This window comes from Adelges cooleyi, unplaced genomic scaffold (assembly GCF_023614345.1).
Source record: "Adelges cooleyi isolate 19-005CV unplaced genomic scaffold, UGA_ACOO_1.1 ACOO_flye_CR_arks_rails_tigmint_CR_PRNA_784, whole genome shotgun sequence".
Classification (NCBI taxonomy): Eukaryota; Metazoa; Arthropoda; class Insecta; order Hemiptera; family Adelgidae; genus Adelges; species Adelges cooleyi.
The window spans coordinates 1,029,892-1,052,538 of NW_026096496.1; the positions used below are offsets into that span (position 1 = coordinate 1,029,892).

The window sequence follows — 22,647 nt, forward strand, 5'->3', positions numbered from 1 at the left end:
AAAAATAAGAAGAGTAGATAAAATAGAAAGAGAATTAAAAAGAAAACATTTTGCCAATAAACACGGTATTTTTAGAAAACATACTCGCGTATATAACATATTTTTTTTTTTTTGGTTGTCGTAGACCTATACATATATTTATATATATATATATATATATGTATACACACATACACAGGTCATCGACATATTATATACACACATATATATATTATATATATTATATATAAAACAGACCATCGACAACCGAACAAAACGAAAGAAAAAAAAAATGTATTATTAAAAAAATTAAGTTCTTTTCTGCGACTTCAGTTTACATTGTGTACTTTACGCGCATACAAGCCATCTAGTGCCATTTTCTCTTATTTGATTGTGTATGTTAATTATTTATCAACATTTATTCTACTAGTGATGATGAACTAGGTAGCGAAATGGAAGTAGGCCCATCGCCAATTAAGAGAAATAAACGGGGAAAAGTGAGTATTATGAAATACAAACATATGTATATAAATTTATAAACAATACGTATATAAATCAGGGATAAAAGATATTTTGTTATATTTTTTGAGTTTTTACACAGTATTTCGTCCATTCTTCAATATTTGAACTATTTGTATAAAAAAGACATTATAATGTTTTTGGGGTATAGTGGGGACGGAAAGGTCACAGATATACAAGAATTATTATAACTAAAAAAAACATCGGTGCTTGTATGTGGATAGTAAAAATCCAGCACAAACCAAGTAGAGTCTGCATACATGTCTTGATCATTCTTTCGAAGTTATAGTGTGTTTACGTTAAAATGTACAATTTCTGTGAAAAAAACTGTTTTTCGGTAATTTTCGGTAGGAGGGGAAAAAATTATTGTGACCAAAAAAACAATACTTTCCGTGTGCGCATCCAAGCTAAAATATTATATTTATTGTTATGTTTACAATTCGACTTTGATAAAAAGTTTTTTAAAAATTTTGTTTTATGTTTTGGCCTTTAGATAATATTGCTTACATTACTTCATAGCCAGTCACCTTTCTGTCCAAATATTTATGATTTCATATCTTTTTCCAATTTTTACAACAAATTATATTTTAAGAATAAAATATTCTGGTTTTAGATAATTGGTGAAGGTGAAAGAGTCGGAATCATTAATTTATATAGAGCAAATTTGGAAACTTTTCCTAATATATCTACGAGACTAATTCGAAAAATAATTTCGGACTCATTGGGTTTTGATGAAAGGACGATTCACAAAGTCATTAATGAGTACCGTGAGACGAAGTCGGTGACTGCTCCTAAGCAAACGCGTGTGAGAAAAACCTTTCACGACTCATTTGACGAGTTCGATAGGAACGCAGACCGTAGGCACGTCCAAAGCATTTGGTTTCGCCGTGAAATTCCTACGGTAGACAAAATCCACCAAGTCGTGTCCGCTGATAATAGTTTGCCATCGATATCGCGCACTAATTTATTTAATTTATTGAAAGAATTGGATTTCCGGTACAGTAAACGCGGTCGAAACAATGCTCTGGCGGGGAAAAATGAAATAGTTGTGTGGCGCAGACGATATTTAGAAACTGTTAAAAAATACCGCGAGGAAGGCCGGCATATATATTATCTTGACGAGACGTAGGTGAACGCTGGTGATTGTAAGTCCAGAACTTGGGTCGACACAACAATTAAATCTCACAGAGACGCATTTCTCAAGGGACTTACAACCGGTTCTGCAAATCCGTCAGGCAAAGGGAAACGTCTTATTGTTTTAAATATAGGTTCTGAAGACGGTTTTGTTCCCGGTCGGCTTCTATGTTTTGAGTCCAAAAAAAACTCAAGCGACTATAATGACGAGATGAACGGGGAGACTTTTCGTGAGTGGATGGAGAGCATTTTACCACAATTAAAACCAAACTCCGTCATTGTTATGGATAATGCATCCTACCACTCGGTAAAATTTGATAAAGCTCCGACGTCGACTACCCGAAAGGCGGAAATTATTAAGTGGCTGGAGGATAAGGAAGAGGTCATAGACAAACCTATGGTTATCCCGGAACTCCTCCAAATTGTAAAACGACTAAAGCCACAACACGAAAAGTTTGTTATTGATGAACTGGCGAAAGCCAATAACAAGATAATTTTAAGGCTGCCCCCGTACCACTACGAGCTAAATCCGATAGAATTAGCTTGGTCATCGGTCAAGAACCATGTACGGATGAACAACTCGTCGTACAAACTTGCCGATGTAAAAAAATTATTGGTAGAGGGCGTAAACCGTGTGGACGCAGAAATGTGGGGAAATTTCATAAGCCACCCAATAAAAGAGAAAAACAATTTTTATGAAATTGATTTTATAGTTGACGAAGTCTTGGCCGCGGAAATAACAGATTTGAGGCTGACTATTACGGGTGACACGCCTTCTGATTCATACTCGAATTAAAAATGAATATTTGTAAATATAAATGATTAATTTTTAACAATGGTATCTATATAAGAGGTATTACTTTTTTAAATACAGCGTCTTTAAATAACTGTAAAAATTAAATTTCTATTTTTTTAATAATTTATAACTATTTAAATAGTAATAATGATCTAAAATGCCCTACTATTTACAGTTTAATGACATGTATGTATGCCATATAACCTGTGCACAAAAATAAATTAAACCCGTGAGCTTCTCGTAAATTGTAGCCTGCAAAACCTAGGATATTTTTAGTTTAGTGGATTTATACATTGTAAGCACGGACGTCGTACAACACAGTATACGTGTATAACTGTGTATTCTGTACTCCGTATTCCGTACAAGCTTAAATAACAAAAATGCATGTAAAGGAAGTTTTGAGTTCATCAATCATCAAACACATATGTGCCATGTTCCTTACATATCATAAAAATATTGTGGTCTAAAGTACAGCACGACATGTTGACTGTGATAAGGTAATTATTTTTTTTCACTAACAGTAAGGTAAGTAGCACCGGACACTCGCTTTTTAACCGATTAATCTCTAGACATTCAAATTTATTAATTTAAACCATTTTTCACTTTAATCGTTAATCAGCACCGGACACTCGCTTTATTAGCAGATCCATTTCTTTTTCAAAAAATACATCTGCTCCACCCGCCACACAGTGGGCAAAATAGCTGATTTAGGTGGACAAACAGTCATTCTCAGAATTGTTCTCCTTTGTCCGCAACACGCGGCAGCTGCTAATCTAAATACGATGTCAATATTGCCCGCTCACACGTATTCGTATTAATCTTACTCATACTATTATTTTAATTTTTGTGCACAGGTTATATGGCATACATACATGTCATTAAACTGTAAATAGTAGGGCATTTTAGATCATTATTACTATTTAAATAGTTATAAATTATTAAAAAAATAGAAATTTAATTTTTACAGTTATTTAAAGACGCTGTATTTAAAAAAGTAATACCTCTTATATAGATACCATTGTTAAAAATTAATCATTTATATTTACAAATATTCATTTTTAATTCGAGTATGAATCAGAAGGCGTGTCACCCGTAATAGTCAGCCTCAAATCTGTTATTTCCGCGGCCAAGACTTCGTCAACTATAAAATCAATTTCATAAAAATTGTTTTTCTCTTTTATTGGGTGGCTTATGAAATTTCCCCACATTTCTGCGTCCACACGGTTTACGCCCTCTACCAATAATTTTTTTACATCGGCAAGTTTGTACGACGAGTTGTTCATCCGTACATGGTTCTTGACCGATGACCAAGCTAATTCTATCGGATTTAGCTCGTAGTGGTACGGGGGCAGCCTTAAAATTATCTTGTTATTGGCTTTCGCCAGTTCATCAATAACAAACTTTTCGTGTTGTGGCTTTAGTCGTTTTACAATTTGGAGGAGTTCCGGGATAACCATAGGTTTGTCTATGACCTCTTCCTTATCCTCCAGCCACTTAATAATTTCCGCCTTTCGGGTAGTCGACGTCGGAGCTTTATCAAATTTTACCGAGTGGTAGGATGCATTATCCATAACAATGACGGAGTTTGGTTTTAATTGTGGTAAAATGCTCTCCATCCACTCACGAAAAGTCTCCCCGTTCATCTCGTCATTATAGTCGCTTGAGTTTTTTTTGGACTCCTATATTTAAAACAATAAGACGTTTCCCTTTGCCTGACGGATTTGCAGAACCGGTTGTAAGTCCCTTGAGAAATGCGTCTCTGTGAGATTTAATTGTTGTGTCGACCCAAGTTCTGGACTTACAATCACCAGCGTTCACCTACGTCTCGTCAAGATAATATATATGCCGGCCTTCCTCGCGGTATTTTTTAACAGTTTCTAAATATCGTCTGCGCCACACAACTATTTCATTTTTCCCCGCCAGAGCATTGTTTCGACCGCGTTTACTGTACCGGAAATCCAATTCTTTCAATAAATTAAATAAATTAGTGCGCGATATCGATGGCAAACTATTATCAGCGGACACGACTTGGTGGATTTTGTCTACCGTAGGAATTTCACGGCGAAACCAAATGCTTTGGACGTGCCTACGGTCTGCGTTCCTATCGAACTCGTCAAATGAGTCGTGAAAGGTTTTTCTCACACGCGTTTGCTTAGGAGCAGTCACCGACTTCGTCTCACGGTACTCATTAATGACTTTGTGAATCGTCCTTTCATCAAAACCCAATGAGTCCGAAATTATTTTTCGAATTAGTCTCGTAGATATATTAGGAAAAGTTTCCAAATTTGCTCTATATAAATTAATGATTCCGACTCTTTCACCTTCACCAATTATCTAAAACCAGAATATTTTATTCTTAAAATATAATTTGTTGTAAAAATTGGAAAAAGATATGAAATCATAAATATTTGGACAGAAAGGTGACTGGCTATGAAGTAATGTAAGCAATATTATCTAAAGGCCAAAACATAAAACAGAATTTTTAAAAAACTTTTTATCAAAGTCGAATTGTAAACATAACAATAAATATAATATTTTAGCTTGGATGCGCACACGGAAAGTATTGTTTTTTTGGTCACAATAATTTTTTCCCCTCCTACCGAAAATTACCGAAAAACTGTTTTTTTCACAGAAATTGTACATTTTAACGTAAACACACTATAACTTCGAAAGAATGATCAAGACATGTATGCAGACTCTACTTGGTTTGTGCTGGATTTTTACTATCCACATACAAGCACCGATGTTTTTTTTTTTAGTTATAATAATTCTTGTATATCTGTGACCTTTCCGTCCCCACTATACCCCAAAAACATTATAATGTCTTTTTTATACAAATAGTTCAAATATTGAAGAATGGACGAAATACTGTGTAAAAACTCAAAAAATATAACAAAATATCTTTTATCCCTGATTTATATACGTATTGTTTATAAATTTATATACATATGTTTGTATTTCATAATACTCACTTTTCCCCGTTTATTTCTCTTAATTGGCGATGGGCCTACTTCCATTTCGCTACCTAGTTCATCATCACTAGTAGAATAAATGTTGATAAATAATTAACATACACAATCAAATAAGAGAAAATGGCACTAGATGGCTTGTATGCGCGTAAAGTACACAATGTACACTGAAGTCGCAGAAAAGAACTTAATTTTTTTAATAATACATTTTTTTTTTCTTTCGTTTTGTTCGGTTGTCGATGGTCTGTTTTTATAATATATATATATATATATATATATATATATGTGTGTATATAATATGTCGATGACCTGTGTATGTGTGTATACATATATATATATATATATATATAAATATATGTATAGGTCTACGACAACCAAAAAAAAAAAAATATGTTATATACGCGAGTATGTTTTCTAAAAATACCGTGTTTATTGGCAAAATGTTTTCTTTTTAATTCTCTTTCTATTTTATCTACTCTTCTTATTTTTACTTAAATTGAGGATACGGAGTGATATTTTCAGAGGGTTTAGTGTTTGTGTGCGAGTATTCGCAGTTCGCACGGGTCAACTTATGTGATAATACAGCTCACTACGTATACACCTTGTGGGCGACGACGATCGCCATCAACGCTCCCTGTCATCAACATTATGCGCGAACGCGACCGTTTTAGTGGGCAAACTTAAACTGAATAGACTATAGTTGTTTTCTTTGATAGTTGGGAAACCCAGAAACAGCATAGCTCCCATTGAAAAGTTGTTCATAATTATTAATATGTGACGGTTTTAAGACATAGTTGAACGAATTTATGTTACCTCGCATTGTTATCAGCGTCAATTCTGTTGCTTATCAGTTGTAATAATTATTACAACTACAACTATTTTGAAGTTATTTTTAAAATAGTTATATTTAAGGAGTAAAACTTTGATATGGATGCTTTTAAGCAAGGTAAGTACGAATAAAAATTAAAGAAAATTTTCAAAAAATTGTCTTGTTATTTTTGTTACGTAACTTTAGAAGAAAAAAAACCAGTACAGTGGGGTCGGGGCATAGTGGGGACGGAGCATAGTGGGGACGGGGAGGTCACAGGTTTACAGGAATTTTTAAATCTGAAAGTGATAAAATCACTTTCGAAAAAACGCTTCGATGCAAATCGGTAGTTAGTATTTTCAAGGCAGTACAATCTAAACCAAGCACAGTGTAAGCTAGCAAAGTTAGAAAGTATTAAATTGAATCGGCCATTTCAAAAACGACTTAGGTCACAGATTTTTCAAAACTGTCTTTTTATCAAATGTAATAATTATATACTTAGCTACGTATTCTGTGTAAAAACTCAATTTGTCAGACTCATATTTAATACAAATGTTGAGTACAAGAAATTTGAATCACTGCAAAATATTTATGAAGTTTCTTGTAACTAGTGTGATATTTCAAATTTGTGACTTGTGTCGTTTTTTAAATGACCGATAAAATTACAAAATAGAAGCATCAAAGCGTTTATTTGAAAGTGATTTTATCCAAGAGGCCTAGTACAGTAGAATCTATATTCTAATATATTTTCCATTATGCCTATGCATAATGGAATCAAAGCAACGAGGCGACGGAGTGGTCACAGGTCTACAGAAATTATTACAAATAAAAGTGATAAAATTAAATTTTGAAAATGATATTAAACTTCAAAATTGTTGTAGTTGTAATAATTATTACAACTGATAAGCAACAGAATTGACGCTGAAAACAATGCGAGGTAACATAAATTTGTTTAACCATGTCTTAAAACCGTCACATATTAATTATGAACAACTTTTCAACGGGTGCTATGCTGTTTCTGGGTTTCACAACTATCAAAAAAAAAAACAACTAGCATTAAATGGAGAACAATTCTAAGAATGACTTTTGTCCGCCTAAATCAGCTATTTTGCCCACTGTGCGCCGTGAGCTTGTTCGGCGTAGCCGGACACAGTACTCAGAATCTGTGACCTTTTCGGTCGCCTGCTAGCTACCGTTCCTGCCAGCTACTAGTTTTTCAATAAAACGTTAATTTTGGTGCATGAAAAAATGACAAAAAAAGTTTTTCAGCCGATTCTGCAACCACGACATTTCAAAATAGTTTTTAAAATTTTGATTATTTGTATTGTGAATATGAATATTTTTGTTCAGTATACTATTAGCGTATATTAACAATATTGCACACAACACCTAAAATCACAAGTAAAACAGCAAACACTTAATTGGAACCATTCGGTAAGCCAAGATTAATTATCATAGTTTTAGCAAACTGCATGTGACACCAAGCCTCTAAGAGCAGTTGTTGACGTTATTTTAAAATACGTGCGGAGAAATTCAAAGTATAGACGCGGTATAACATCACAATATATTAAAATGCTATTTTATTGAGAAATTAATTTATCATAGCCGATTAGTGACCAGTTAGTTAATTTCGTTAAAAAAACATGTGAATATATAGTATTGATGAACGTAGTCATTAGTTTTCCATGAACTATAGATCTATGTCAGGCCCTGCGTCCTCAATATGTTGACCAATAGTATCGTTGACAACATGATGGCGTTGAATTTAGTGCTTCTAACGTTCTCTAGACACACAGGGCAATTCTTGAACAATATGTTTGAGCTTTGCGTCCAGCTTTGGGTCTTTAAATACAATAAAACAAATTACTATATTATTTTTGATTTGATTTTCAATTAGAAATTATCGTACTAACTATTAAAACATGGACTGAAAATGGAGAAAGAAGTATTGATATACTGCTTTCTCCATGCTTGATTATATTTGTTTTGATACCAATATTAAACTATATTAATACATCCATAAAATATTGGTTGATACAGGATATTTTATAGGCTATTAAATATTTCTAAAATAAAAAAATTAGTTGTGATTTTGTTAAGGGGTGAAGTTCATCATGCTGACCTTAGTAAGGGAGATCACTATCATGAAAACATCTGGGTGTCTCAATTTAATAGCTTGAACCATTATCAATTGATAAATATGAATGAGAAAAATATTTTTAAGTAAGTAAGTAATAGTTTGCTTATAACACCTATTCGTTTTAGCGATCTAACACGGTTGTTAGGAAATGTGGGACTTGCATAGTCTAAGTGTACGGTTTTCCTCACCAATTTAGCGAGGAAGTCCGTGTACACCGATATAGCCATTACGACAGGATGCCAAAATGTTGCGTACAGCAGCAACACTAATATAGTCTTGATGTGCACCTGCGTGTGTAACAAACGTTAAGGGTAGTTATTTTACATGGGTTTTTTTTTTTTACAAAAATCTTTACTTCTGCTGTAAACCGAACGAATCTGTTTTGCGGTTTTATGTTGCACGGCCATAGGTCCATTTTTGATATGACTATCACGGTGCTAAACATAAACAATGTGGACGAAACGTTGAATTGTTCGTCGAAGGGAAAAATCTTCCAACCTACATTTGTTGTTGGACACGTTGGCACAGACTCGGAGATGGTGCAATACAAAAACGATGTAACTAACGCAAGCAATATTTTTTTAATGATTTTAATGGTGACATCGAGACAAAACTTCATTTTAGCTGTTGCGAAAACTACACAACGCTCATAACGGTTAGTTTCGAATATAAACAGTTAAGTAGGTGCTATTGAATAGCAACGAAAAGCGAGTTTTTTTTGTTTAAGACCAGCAATTGTTTTTTTATTTACCCAAAAACATGCCTTTTTAATGATCTTAATTGGATTAGATTTTTGTAAAAAAAATACACAGGTAATGTTAACTCTAAAACTGACAAAGTTAAAAATTTAAAACAAGAATATATTTATTAAATTTCCTAATTAAAAAAACCAAAAGCTCCCTTTGTGGCTTTTAAAGATTGGTGATAAAATATTTCAAAATATTGAAAAATATAGTACAGCGTGTACGGAAAAATCATGGAAAAAAAAATAGTACAGTGGGATCGGGGCCTAGTGAGGACGAGGAGGTCACAGGTTTACAGGAATTTTTAAATCTGAAAGTGATAAAATCACTTTCGAAAAAACGCTTCGATGCAAATCGGTAGTTAGTATTTTCAAGCCAGTACAGTCCAAACCAAGCACAGTATAATCCAGCAAAGTTAGAAAGTTTTAAATTAAGGTTCTGTATTTACAAATGAGCATCAAAGTGTTTATTTGAAAGTGATTTTATTCAATTTTATCACTTTTATTTATAACTAGTACAGTAGAGTATAGGCATAATGTAATCAAAGCAATCCTGAAGATGCCCAAGAATTTTATAATACTATTTTTAAACAAAACATTGGAATCAAACAATAATTTTGAAGATGAAAATGGTGTTTTATTATATAGTCCAGGTACTCATTATTTTTATTTTTTTATTTTATAATTAATCATTAATGATCGGTAAGTTAAATATGATCTCACGAAGAAGCATTAATGTTTCTACTGTCCTTACTCTTTTACCAGGTTTTTGTAATTATTACCAATTAATAGTTCGTGTCAATATATTTTGCTAAGTTATCAATTTAAATACATGGTGAATGGTGATTAACTTATAGTGAACCACTGAATATCTAATTGGGTTTAATTAATAATTTAATTTATTTTTCATTAAGTTTTTATACAATGTGATCTCAATTTCTCACAATTTTTTTGTTTTTACCTCCCTCTCAACTTAGTTTATTTGATAACAACTTTTGAAACTTTAAGTAACTGAAGGGTAACGCATACATTTTATATTTTTTTTAAATTAAGAATAATGTACTAAATATTTTGACTGGTCGATAACCAGTTTTGGAACTATTTTTAAAGTTATAAGAGTTTAAAAGTTAGGATGGGAGTGAAAGTGCCGTTGGTGAGTGCACGCAGATAAAAATAATACTACAATCCATCTTTCCTCCTGCCCTAAACTTGACACTTCAATAACATTAAAAATAGTTATCCAAAACTGGTTATCGACCATTCAACATTTTTAGTGCATTATTTTCAATTTTAATAGTTAATAAAATGTATGCGTTACCATTTAAGTTTCAAATGTTGCTATTAAAAAAACTATGTTGGGAAGGGGTGAAAACAAAAAAAAAATGGTAAAAATTGTGTAAAAAAACTATGAAGAAAAAAAATTTAATTTCTTGAAATAAATATTTATTTTCCATATATTACATTTATTTTTTAATTATTTATTACTTAAAGATTGAGTAAATATAAATAAAATAATAATATGTATTGTAATATTTTTCAAAACAATAAAAATGATGTGTTATGAAAAAAAATGTTTTCTAAAAAAAACTATTACTTTTTTTTTAAACGTATGAAGTCCGGAAATCGCACGTTTTGCAGCAAATCGAAACATGTAAACCTCTAAAAAGTGATAAATATGATGTTATATTTTATGATCGCTTTTCATTTCTAAACTTGTATCAACCCAACTCTGTCCCTAATGTTTACGGTTCTTGCCTGGACTTCATATTTTCCAATTAGAATTTAATCGGTCGTTACTTTATCAGATTTATTTGGTACCATTAGACTCTTACAATCCGGCATTGTTAACAAAACCCATCAACACGTCTGTCCTTGGTCGTAGTACTATATATCTTTAATTACGGTAATCATAAACAAATGTCACACTATTTAGGTTCTAACGATTGTTCGAGTTTGTGTGACATTAATATTGCGCTTGATTTTAAGTATTATAAATATTATAAGTATAAAATAAGTAAGCGACAGTAAGTGAAGATAAATAATGTTGTTTTCTCTTATGTTACCACCTTTCAATGTTCGATCGGTAGTTACAGCCTATGTGTAGTTGCTTCTGATCTTGGAATTGCTATCTGGCCCAGCGACGCCAAATAGTTATTTTGTGTGTATCCAAACTGATGCAACATTTAAAATCAGTTAACCCAGAAACACGTTACACGGACTTTTATACTAACATTTTTTAAAAATTCACTTTTAAAAGTGTTTTAACTTCGATAAGGAGCTGAGAATGTGTGCATCACCTTTTTCAAATTACTTTTACCAAAAAGTAAATTTTAATTATTTTGTTTAATTAAAATTATATAGCTTAACAAATTGTGCTACCGAAAATCTTAGTATCATTGTCTGTGTTTATCTGATATTTACTAATCTATTAGAATCAGATAATAAGTCGAAAGTTAAAATAAAAATACTTCAAATGCTTACCAAACAATACGCAATAATTTGCCAGAATCCATCGTAACAGAAACCTAATAGATGTACAAGTTTAGGCAAACGAATTGTTTAATTGTAATGGTAGGAATTGAGTTAATATGCAATAAAAAAATGTCTGGAAAAAACATATATTTTTAAGGTTTGGTACACATATGATATTACAAAAACAAATGTATAAAAAAAAACATTTGAAAGTGGAAAAAAAAGGTGTTAATATATTTGTATAATCATTCACGTTCTTACAAATAAGTACAAAAAAAAAAAAAAACAAATACAAATACTTAAAAAAAAAATTCACAAAAACTTTATGTTATGTCCTTATGCAGAAAATGTTTTAAAAAAACCTTTAAATTTTATATACTTTAGATGCATTTTGTTATTTCTTATGCTGTAAATTTAAATTTTTAAATAAAATGATAAATTAAAACAAGAAAAGTAGATAAATTGTAGTAACGTTTAAATTTTCATTTAATAAAGATTGTTTATTGATACTGAGGTGATATAATATCACTGGAGGACGTGACCTACAGTCCATTTATATATGATTATTATTATATTATGTGTAATAATATTATAAGTATTGGTTTTATATAGTTTAATATATATTAATAAGAATACGAATTATTATAGTTTTATTTACAAGAATATAAATATTAATAAAATTCATTTCTCAATTATTTGCTTCGTAGATGAACTTTTATTTTTCTGGCGTACACCACCATCACCATTTCCATCGCCAAGATATTTCCAGTCTTTTGATAGATTAAACGCATTGCTCAATGCTGTTTTAAATTCGCTATCTTTGGGTGGAACTTTTTCTGATCTTATAAATTCATTAATAATAGCATCTGTAACAAACGTATTATATTTTAATTTCAAACAGTAATTGTTTTATGTATATATGTAAACCACGTGACAAATGTATAGAAATATGATAATTTACCTTTGATACACCTAAAAATTTCAGTTAAGACAAAATTATCTTTATTTTTAGAAAATCCTTGAGCTACATAATGTGTGTCCAGGACTTGAGAATGAATAATTTCTTTCAAAACTCGAGCAACAATCAAGTAAAGACTTTTTTTTGGGTCAATAAAGTTTTTCATTCCATTACACTTTAAAAAAAACGGTTACAATTAATTAAAAATCTAGCAATAAAAAGAAACAAGAAAATAATATTTTATACTTACAATTAATTTGTAAAATTCAGGTTCATTTTTCAAGCGTGTTTCCAAAGCTTGCAGCTTTTCCTGTGTGTCACAAAAATATTTTTCCAACAGTACATAAATTGCAGTTTCACTTGTACTAGTTCTGGAAGGATTTGTACTCATATTACTTAAAATAGTTTTGAGCAATTGATTATTTTCTTGAGCGGTCTGAGATAGAGTAACCATCATAGACTGTATGGTACCTATTGATGCTTTGAGTTGCCTGTACTCAGCACTTTTTAAATGTTCTTTCGAAGCTGTTAGCGATTTCGTTGAATGGGCAACAGATTTATATAAATGTTTTTGGGAATCTAAAAAATGTTTTAATTAATATTATTTAGTTGGCCTATATTTTATTATAGAAAAAACGTATGATGTACATTAAATTCTAGGTAAATAGAAATATTTTAAACAATTGTACCTTTTTTCCCTTTAAATGTTTTTTTATCCGAGTCTGAAGATAAAATTTCAGATTCTACAGATTGTGTAGTACATATTGATGCATTGAGTTGCCTGCACTCAGCACTTTTTAAATGTTCTTTCGAAGCTGTTAGCGATTTCGTTGAATGGGCAACAGATTTATATAAATGTTTTTGGGCATCTAAAAAATTTTTTAATTAATATTAATTAGTTGGCCTATATTATATTATAGAAAAAACGTATGATGTACATTAAATTCTAGGTAAATAGAAATATTTTAAACAATTGTACCTTTTTTCCCTTTAAATGTTTTTTTACCCGAGTCTGAAGATGAAATTTCAGATTCTACAGATTGTGTAGTACATATTGATGCATTGAGTTGCCTGTGCTCAGCACTTTTTATATGTTCGTTCGAAGTTGTTAGCATTTTCGATGTATGGGCAACAGATGTATAAAAATCATTTTGGGCTTCTAAAAAATTATTAAATTAATATCTAGTTGGCCCACATATTATAAAAAAAACGTATGATTTACATTAAATTCTAGGTAAAAAAATTATTTAAAAAAACGTACCTTTTTTTTCTTTGAATGTTTTTTTATCCGAGTCTGAAGATGAAACTTCAGATTTTACATGCTTACGTTTAGCTGAAAAAAGTATTGAAACAAATCACATTACATATTTTTTTTTAAAAATATTTAACTTCCAGAAAAGCATAATCAAGTTCTCACTTTTTTTAACAGGTTGTGAAACTTCCATTTCTTTTTCCACGGTATCGTGATTCCTTTTTGTTTTTTTAGAAATTAAAGACCCAGACAAGTTTATCTTACCGCCATTTAACAGTTTTTCAATTTCGAATTGATTATTTTTATTAGTTTTTTGTTTATAATACTTGTAAACATCTTTTATTTTGGTTTCTGGGTCAGAATCGTCTAAAGTTGAGAGTGAATAAGGATTTTTTTTTAATTTCAGCAACCCTTTTAAAGCAGATGTCTGTGAATCTACAAAAAAAAAATGAGTACGACTATTTGTTGCTTTTGAATTCTAGATTTTTAATTTTCATTCAAAAACTAAACATTTGTATTATTTTTTTTAAAAACATATATTTTAAAATTATAAAAGCAAATTTTATTTTACTTTAATTCAAAATTACTTTTTTTTATATATATTATTTTTAAAAATTACCTGCATATCCTCTAATAGTTACCGGATACTTCTTCCAGGATTTAGGTGGAACTAAATTATCGTGACGATGAATATCTAAACGCTTTTTATCTGCTTTGGTTGATGGAAATATACTGACTAACTTGTTCTGATTGTTAAATTCTATCCAATCTTTTCGTACATAATCAAAAATGACGGCTTCTTCATCTTCATAAAAGTGGACAAGCACAAACGTGTGCTTGAACGAGTCATCATCTGACGATGACATATCTACAAAATTGTATGGTTTTAAACTTTGACTACCGAGTACCGAATACACCTACACTCATTTATAAATTATTACATTTATATAATATTATGTATCTATCAAAGTATAGACAAGTTGTAAAGAGTAAAATTTTTTTTTTTAAGGAAAAATAATTTAGGTAATAATATTACTTACTTGAAATATTTCTTTACACAAATAAAAAATAAATCTAAGCTCACGAGTCGGACGCGATAACTTATTTTATTGTACTAGAGGGTGACTATTTGGTTACCTCTGAGAGACAGACTTTTAAGCTCGTGTGGACCTCCTTATATATTGTCATGCTGGAAAATGGTCGCTGTAGATTGGTCGGGGGCAGGCTGTAGCAAGAATATTATCATTTACGCTTATTTTACAAAAAAATTGTAGATTATGTAATAATAATTTAAAAAAAATTATATACAGGGTAATTTTTAGCTTCGATGCAAAGCGAGAAGGTATTGGTTTTACTCTGATGTGAACTTTTTTTTTCGCTGTATACACTGTAACTTTTTTAATACTAGACCAATTCCTTCGAATAGCAACTCTAAAAATCACAAATTTTGTCTAGTTTGTACTTTGGAAGGGGGTAAAAGTTGAAAAAGTTTAAGTCTTCACAGACGAAAATTGAAAAAAAAAAAAAAAAACCGTACGAGTTTTTAAGTTAGAACTTTTACTGGCTATAGTATCGAGAAAAAGAATCGGATCGAGTTGAAATGTATAAGAAATATTTATTTGGTATGCCCGCGCACGTCAAATTTGTCAAATTCAAAATATACCCATTTCCCGCCCCCCTAGGGGGGGTACAAGTTTTTTTGTTTTTCGGGGTTTTTTGCCGTAATTTTAAAACTTTTGGGTTGAAAATTTGCCAGTAGTTGGAACTCATATGTATCCATAACATATTAAGCGGGTGAAAAATTCGGCACTACGGTTTTTTTTTAATTGCCGGAAAACCGTGTTTTCGCACATTGCGTATATTTTAACAAAAACACCTAAAATATTTAAAAAAAATTGATCAAATCATTAAAACAATTTTATTTATATCTATGCAGAATGATACTATTAGGTTTTGTGCTCAAGTACCACTCTTGACTTAAAGTTTACAAAAAATTCAATTTTTTTTTTTTTAAACTAAAAACACGGTGTACCAGATGTGAGAAACGAACAGACACTACTAAACTATCAGTTAGTAACGTCTATCCGTGTTAGGTTAGGTTAGGGCCCAATGGTCGGTATCATAATATTGTGTTTATTACATGATATCACAGACGACTAAATCGTGTAACTGATTATATTAGACACTCGATTTATTGGGGAAAAAACCTGTCCGTGTACTTATTAAGACACTTAATGATTCTGATACGACAAAACCACTGTCGTTATCTCGTTATTTAATAGCCTGCGTTATATAACCTTACCGAAGGTTAACTATGAGTATTTAATGTCCAACTACCTGCAAATAATGAAGAGGACTGTTGTTTTTTGGATTCAGATTAAGTGTTGGTTTTTATGCAGTATACCGCCTCAAAATGTTTTTTTTATTACACAATTTTTTTAAAGGAAAACTTATGTTTTGTATATTGTTATACTGTTATTCATTTAAAGAGATTCACGCTTGATTGTTTAAATTGTCTAATATTAGATAATCTGCTTCGTGCTAATTTTATTTTTTTAGTTTATCAACTTGTAGCTCTAATTTTGTAAAAAATATTTCATTATTTTATTTCTATGTACTATTACTATTAAGATAAATTTTAATAATAATTAAGTCATAAATGATAATACTTTATTTTATGACTACATCAAATCTCGTGCACATTTAACATCATGATACTGCTCCTATACTATTATTAAAAAAACACAATTTTTAAAATCTCCATAAAAGGTTATTGTTAAATAACAGGCAACAGCCGACTGCTAGTGGCTATACACGTTAGTAATATTTAACTAATAAGTAATATATGTAGGTAAAATTTATTGTTTTCTTCATCACAGTACCAGTATACGATTTATTTTAATTTAAATGTAAGAAAATCGATTTTTCTTTAGAAAATAACAAGAAATTAATATACAAGATGAGGCAGTAAAACGGCGATTTTCTAATGTATTTAAATGGTAAAAACCCGTTTCACTATCCCACCCTTTACATTTTAAGGATCTATGAAAAGGTTTTTTTAGTTGCATTTTATTTTGTACATTGTCAATCTAGTAAAATAGAAGTATAATATAGCTTTGAAATAATATAATCTGTGAAGTATAAATAGTTTGTGGGAGATTGCTTTAATGGAAGTATATAATACATAAATATTAATTTTATTGAGAATAAGCGATTATAATTTAAACTATGGAGTACAAACGATTGAAACATGAATCGTCGACCATTCCAACAAAATATAACAAGACATTGTATATGTGTTATTTGGCCCACTAAGTTTTTGCAAAAAAAAAAAAAACCAGTACAGTGGGGTCGGGGCATAGTGGGGACGGAGCATAGTTGGGTCGGGGCATATTGGGGACGGGGAGGTCACAGGTTTACAGGAATTTTTAAATCTGAAAGTGATAAAATCACTTTCGAAAAAACGCTTCGATGCAAATCGGTAGTTAGTATTTTCAAGCCAGTACAGTCCAAACCAAGCACAGTATAAACCAGCAAAGTTAGAAAGTTTTAAATGAAGGTTCTGTATTTACAAATAAGCATCAAAGCGTTCATTTGAAAGCGATTTTATTCAATTTTATCACTTTTATTTATAATAATTCTTGTAGACCTGTGACCACTCCGTTTCCTCATTGCTTTGATTACATTATGCCAATACTCTACTGTACTAGTCCTCTCGGATAAAATCGCTTTCAAATAAACGCTTTGATGCTCATTTGTAAATACAAAACCTTCATTTAAAACTTTCTAACTTTGCTGGTTTATATTGTGCTTGGTTTGGACTGTACTGGCTTGAAAATACTAACTACCGATTTGCATCGAAGCGTTTTTTCGAAAGTGATTTTATCACTTTCAGATTTAAAAATTCCTGTAAACCTGTGACCTCCCCGTCCCCAATATGCCCCGACCCAACAATGCTCCGTCCCCACTATGCCCCGACCCCACTGTACTGGTTTTTTTTTATTATGAGCCACTCAATATCTTATAAGGTTTATTAAGATATTTAATTTTTTTTTCATGTGGTTTCTATACAATGTGATCCCAATTTAAAAAAAAAAAATTGTTTTTACCCCCACCCCAACTTAGTTTTTTTAATAGCAACTTTTGAAACTTAAATGGTAACGCATACATTTCATTAACTTTTTAAATAGAGAATAATGTACTAAACATTTTGACTGGTCGTTAAACAATTTTGAATAACTATTTTTTAAGTTATAAGAGTTAAAAGTTAGAATGGGAGAGGAAGTGCGGTTGGGAAATGCGCGCAGATAAAAATTATACTACTCTCCACCTTCCACCGAAACTGGTTATCGACCAGTCAAAATGTTTAGTACATTATTCTCAATTAAAAAAACTTAATAAAATATAAACGTTACTATTCAAAATTTAAAAGTTGCTATAAAAAAAGTACGGAGAGGGGTAAAATAAAAAAAAAATGGTGAAATATTGAGATCATATTGCATAAAAACAATAGGAAAAAATACATTTCAATTTCTTATTAAACCCTATGAGATATTGAGCGGCCCATGATAAGAAAATTACCCTGCATTTGTACATTATAGTATATATTTATTAGTGATGGGCGCAACTGAATACTTTTGACTATCGAATGTTATTCGATAGTTTATGCGAACTATCGAATAATCATTCGAATGAAAACTGCATGCCTGAATACATTTAAACTGAAATCATACATAATATACTGACACGTTTTAAAGTTCGAGGTATTTAAACTAAGTTTCTTCTAGTTAAACGCAAGTTTTTTTTAAAGATAGGCAATACGCATATTTCATAGATGTGAGACCTATTTTATTTATTTTTATATTAGTGATAATCTAAGAAATTTAGAAAAAATTTTCAAAGATATCTTTATATTTACTATACTTACCTACTGTATATTGAAAATACTTATCTTAAAGTTTTGTAGGATTAGTCTTTTATTTTACTGTAGCGTATGATATGATGTATTTCTAAACATATATACTAACTTATATACTAAACTATTCACGTGGCGTAACAGTAGAGAGATCTGATTATAGCTTAAGAGGTACGATTATTATGTACGTCTGACGGTACGGGTCCAAGTGCGGTGTTTATTAAATCTTCCTTGCACATTAAACATTCAGAATTCGATTCCCGCGCATCAGAAATTAATTTTTGGCATTTTTTTTTCATTTTTTTAACTATGGTTATAACCTGCTCCTACTCTTTTTACTTTTATAAAATAAATAGATTCACATTTATACATATATAAATGACGTATATATTATATATATATATATATATATATATATAAATCAATTTCTATGTAAAATAATCTCTGAAATGTTGAAAAAAATAATAGACAAATTCTCAAAATTTAGGTAAGATAAAAACAACCAACTTTTTAGACTATAAACTACATTTTAATGACTTTTTGTCATTTGAAAAAAAAGTTCTACTTTTTAGAAAGCTGAGATTATTTTACATGAGAGATTAGTGTTTAATAACTTATTTTTTATGGTATTAGCTACTATACAAAATCAATAAAAAGAAGTGTAATGAAAAAATCTAAAAAATTAGAGAACATTATTTTCATCGTAATAGAAATGCGGGGTAAGTTTCAATTAGTTCCATTAGGGGGGGGGGGGGTGCTCCAAAAGTTTTTACGTATTTGGCGTTTTCATCCATATATATAATAGAAAATGGGAGGTTAAATATTATTCTTGACCCTGTCAACATTGATCCTGATTACTGGTTTAAATTATAAAAGAAATAACGATGAGTAATGCTGATGATTCTCTTAAAAAAAGAAGAGAATTAGGACGACTGAGAGTTGAAAGACATAGAAAAATTTGTCGAGAGGAAAACCCTTTTTGATAGAGAAAATGCAAGTTATGTTGAACAAAGGGAAAATGGGACTGCACCGACAATTCCATTTCATCTTAGTGATGGTTATGGTGTACATGGAAGTATTTTAATGAATATTGATAACGCCTCTCAATTTGAAGAAATAGCCTCATCAAGCTCAATCGACTTAAATTTGTCAAACGACATGTCACAATTGATGCAGAGTCCTGCTTCCAGAAATGAAGATCACCAAGAATGTCATGAACAACCTGCATTTGACAATATACGTGTTATCGATGATATCCATATCGAAGGTGATCATGATTTGAAATCTGATAATGAGGTTTTCATTGAAGAGTTACGTCAGTGGGCATTAAATTCGAGTGTTGTTCAGGCTAAACTAGATGATCTTTTGAAGATGTTGAAAAAACAATTTTTACCAGAACTGCCAACATGTTCTAAAACTTTTTTAGACACTACAACGGCTATTTATACTATTGAACATTGTCCTGGAAATAACGACTGTGAGTTTGTGTATTTTGGTATAGAGGATCATTTAAAGGAAACTGTTAATGAGGACCTACATCCGGACAAAAAAATTTGGTTGATTTTCAACGTCGATGGATCATCGCCTTTCAAGTCGAGTAATAAACAATTTTGGCCAATTTTATGCAAACTATACTCACAAGATGACATATACAAGACGTTCCCAGTCGCGTTGTATAGTGGCGTGGTAAGCCATCGGATCTTGATTTTTATTTCCGACGTTTTGTCGAAGAAATAAATAGACTGTTAAACACAGGAATTATTATAAATAATGAAATGTTAGAAATAAAAATCAAAGCATTCGATTGTGATAGACCAGCACGTTCAGTAATAAAAAACATAAAAAATCATGGAGCAATAAGTGCTTGTGAGCGTTGTTTGGTTCTTGGGACGAGTGTTGAACGTCGAACTGTGTACCTTTCTGTCAATGAACCAGAACGTACTGATACATCTTTTCGTCAACAAGAAGACCCTCTACATCATCATGGACCAACGCCTTTGACATCAATCAACCCACCAATTGACATTATTAAGTTATTTGTTTTGGACATAATGCACCTTGGGTGGTTGGGCATAATGAAAAAATTTCTTGTGGACACATGGATGAATGGAGACATTGCTGACGCAAAATTCAGTCGAGCACAGAGAGACCAGTTTTCAGTTTATTTATTGCAACTTAAAAGTCAGGTCCCAGAAGAGTTTCAACGTTCTACTGCATCACTGACAAATGTTGCCAAGTGGAAAGCCAATCAGTTAGATTTTTAGCTGCTTATGCAGCACCAATAATTTTAAAAATATGTTTAAAATAAAAATATTTTAAACATTTTATGTTATTTCACTTAGCTATGCGGATTTTAAGTTCCAGAGAAACAGCTTTTGTTTGGAATTCTCATGCTAAATCGCTACTAAAAACATTTGTTCTTCTAAGTGAAGAATTATATGGAAAAAAAATCAAGTACTTAATGTTCACAGCCTTGTTCACGTTGCTGACGATGTTATGAATATGGGATGTACCTTGAGTGAGATCACTGCATTTCCCTTCGAGAGTGAATTGCATAAAATTCAAAGCCTATTAAGAACTGGATATCGCCCAGTACAACAAATTTGTCGTCGATTACATGAGCTTCATTTCATGGAAAGAAAAAAACCAATTTTGCCCCCAAAACTTGAAATTCTAAAAAAATTAAAACCAAATAAATTTAACAAGATTATAGTAAAAAAATTGAAGTACAATGATGCAATTTTAAGATCTATATCTCCGAATAACATTGTGCTATTAGACAAAAATATTATTTTAGAAATTGATGAAATCTATATGGCAAATGGTGATGATCAGTTATACATTTCTGGACAATCAATGTATATTAAAAAACCAATGATTACTTATCCTTGTGATTCAAGTCCTTTATCAATGTGGAAGATAACCAAGACAAGAAGAAATCATCACGAAGTCAAACTTGAAACGGTGCTTCATAAAATGGTTGTTTTGGACATTAGTACTGAAGATAAAGAAGCAATTTATACAATGCCTCTTATTCATACTTAAAATAATAATTTAAAATTGTTTTAAATGTTTATCTTTCTGTACTATAAATAAATTAATGTATATAATTAAATAAAAATTACAACTTTTATAACTGCATTGTATTGTACCATATTGTAAATAATTTTTTTTTTATTGACTAAATAAATCTTATTTGATTCAGTTATAATTAATTAAATATTTTAGTTTTGTTTTTTTAACTATATACATTTATTGTGTTTCTGTTTTTACCATAAATTAGCAAGCAATTAACTGCATAAACTATTTAAATAGTGCTTTCCTAATTACTCTACGTGGAAGGACTTTGAAATATATAAACAAAATATATCGAAACATAGTATATATATAATAATTATATATATATTTAATATATAATAATTTAATAATTTATATTTAATTTATAATATGTATATATATATATATTATATTTTAATTAAGGAATATATTTATATATAAGCAGGGCGAACTTGGATCAGGGAATACCTCAGGAAATGATCAGGGACTCGGACCAGGTTGGCCTTGGGGATACCGGATCAAATTCGTAAAAGGAAATGGTCAGGGAACTCGGACCAGTTTGGCCTTGGGGATACCGGATCAAATTCGTGGAAGGAAATGGTCAGGAAATTCGGACCAGGTTGGCCTTGGGGATACCGGATCAAATTCGTGGAAGGAAATGGTCAGGGAATTCGGACCAGGGTACCTTAGCTATATTGGACCCGTATCTGATCATGACAAGGAAAACCTGATTGACATTTCCACTCGGGGTATACACGCCCCGGTATGCGCTCGCTATTTTTTTTACTTAGCTTCGCGCCACTACCGTGTCGCTGGATAAAGTAAAAAATACGTCTAACGCCGCTCACGACTATTCAGTTGAAATATTTTGTTAAAATAACAATGATAAAACAATACTCACTCGGA

The 22,647-nt window shown here is 30.9% G+C and overlaps 3 protein-coding genes across 3 annotated transcripts; 1 reads left to right on the plus strand and 2 right to left on the minus strand.

Annotated features, from left to right (window-relative positions):
* The first annotated feature begins 1,843 nt into the window (after window positions 1-1,843).
* Window positions 1,844-2,428, plus strand: LOC126845414 (uncharacterized). The gene has a single exon (XM_050584069.1). The coding sequence runs from the start codon at window positions 1,844-1,846 to the stop codon at window positions 2,426-2,428; it is 585 nt and encodes a 194-aa protein (XP_050440026.1).
* A 1,058-nt stretch (window positions 2,429-3,486) lies between these two features.
* On the minus strand, window positions 3,487-4,071 carry LOC126845415 (uncharacterized). Its single transcript, XM_050584070.1, has one exon. The coding sequence runs from the start codon at window positions 4,069-4,071 to the stop codon at window positions 3,487-3,489; it is 585 nt and encodes a 194-aa protein (XP_050440027.1).
* Window positions 4,072-12,970: 8,899 nt separating this feature from the next.
* Window positions 12,971-14,118, minus strand: LOC126845416 (uncharacterized). Its single transcript, XM_050584071.1, has 6 exons — window positions 13,935-14,118; window positions 13,779-13,850; window positions 13,497-13,676; window positions 13,207-13,386; window positions 13,009-13,096; window positions 12,971-12,977 (listed from the first exon to the last, which is right to left on the minus strand). Exons 1-6 carry the CDS (start codon window positions 13,960-13,962, stop codon window positions 12,971-12,973), a joined length of 555 nt encoding a protein of 184 aa, XP_050440028.1. The 5' UTR covers window positions 13,963-14,118.
* Window positions 14,119-22,647: the final 8,529 nt, after the last annotated feature.

Bases quoted from the DNA above. Each gene is read 5' to 3' on its own strand.
- LOC126845414 (XM_050584069.1), top strand. From the start codon at position 1,844: ATGAACGGGGAGACTTTTCGTGAGTGGATGGAGAGCATTTTACCACAA.
- LOC126845415 (XM_050584070.1), bottom strand. From the start codon at position 4,071: ATGAACGGGGAGACTTTTCGTGAGTGGATGGAGAGCATTTTACCACAA.
- LOC126845416 (XM_050584071.1), bottom strand. From the start codon at position 13,962: ATGGAAGTTTCACAACCTGTTAAAAAAA. The intron at 13,677-13,778 runs GTACGTTTTTTT...ATAATTTTTTAG, and splicing joins AACATTCAAAGAAAAAAAAG to AAGCCCAAAATGATTTTTAT. The intron at 13,097-13,206 runs GTACAATTGTTT...AACATTTTTTAG, and splicing joins AACATTTAAAGGGAAAAAAG to ATTCCCAAAAACATTTATAT.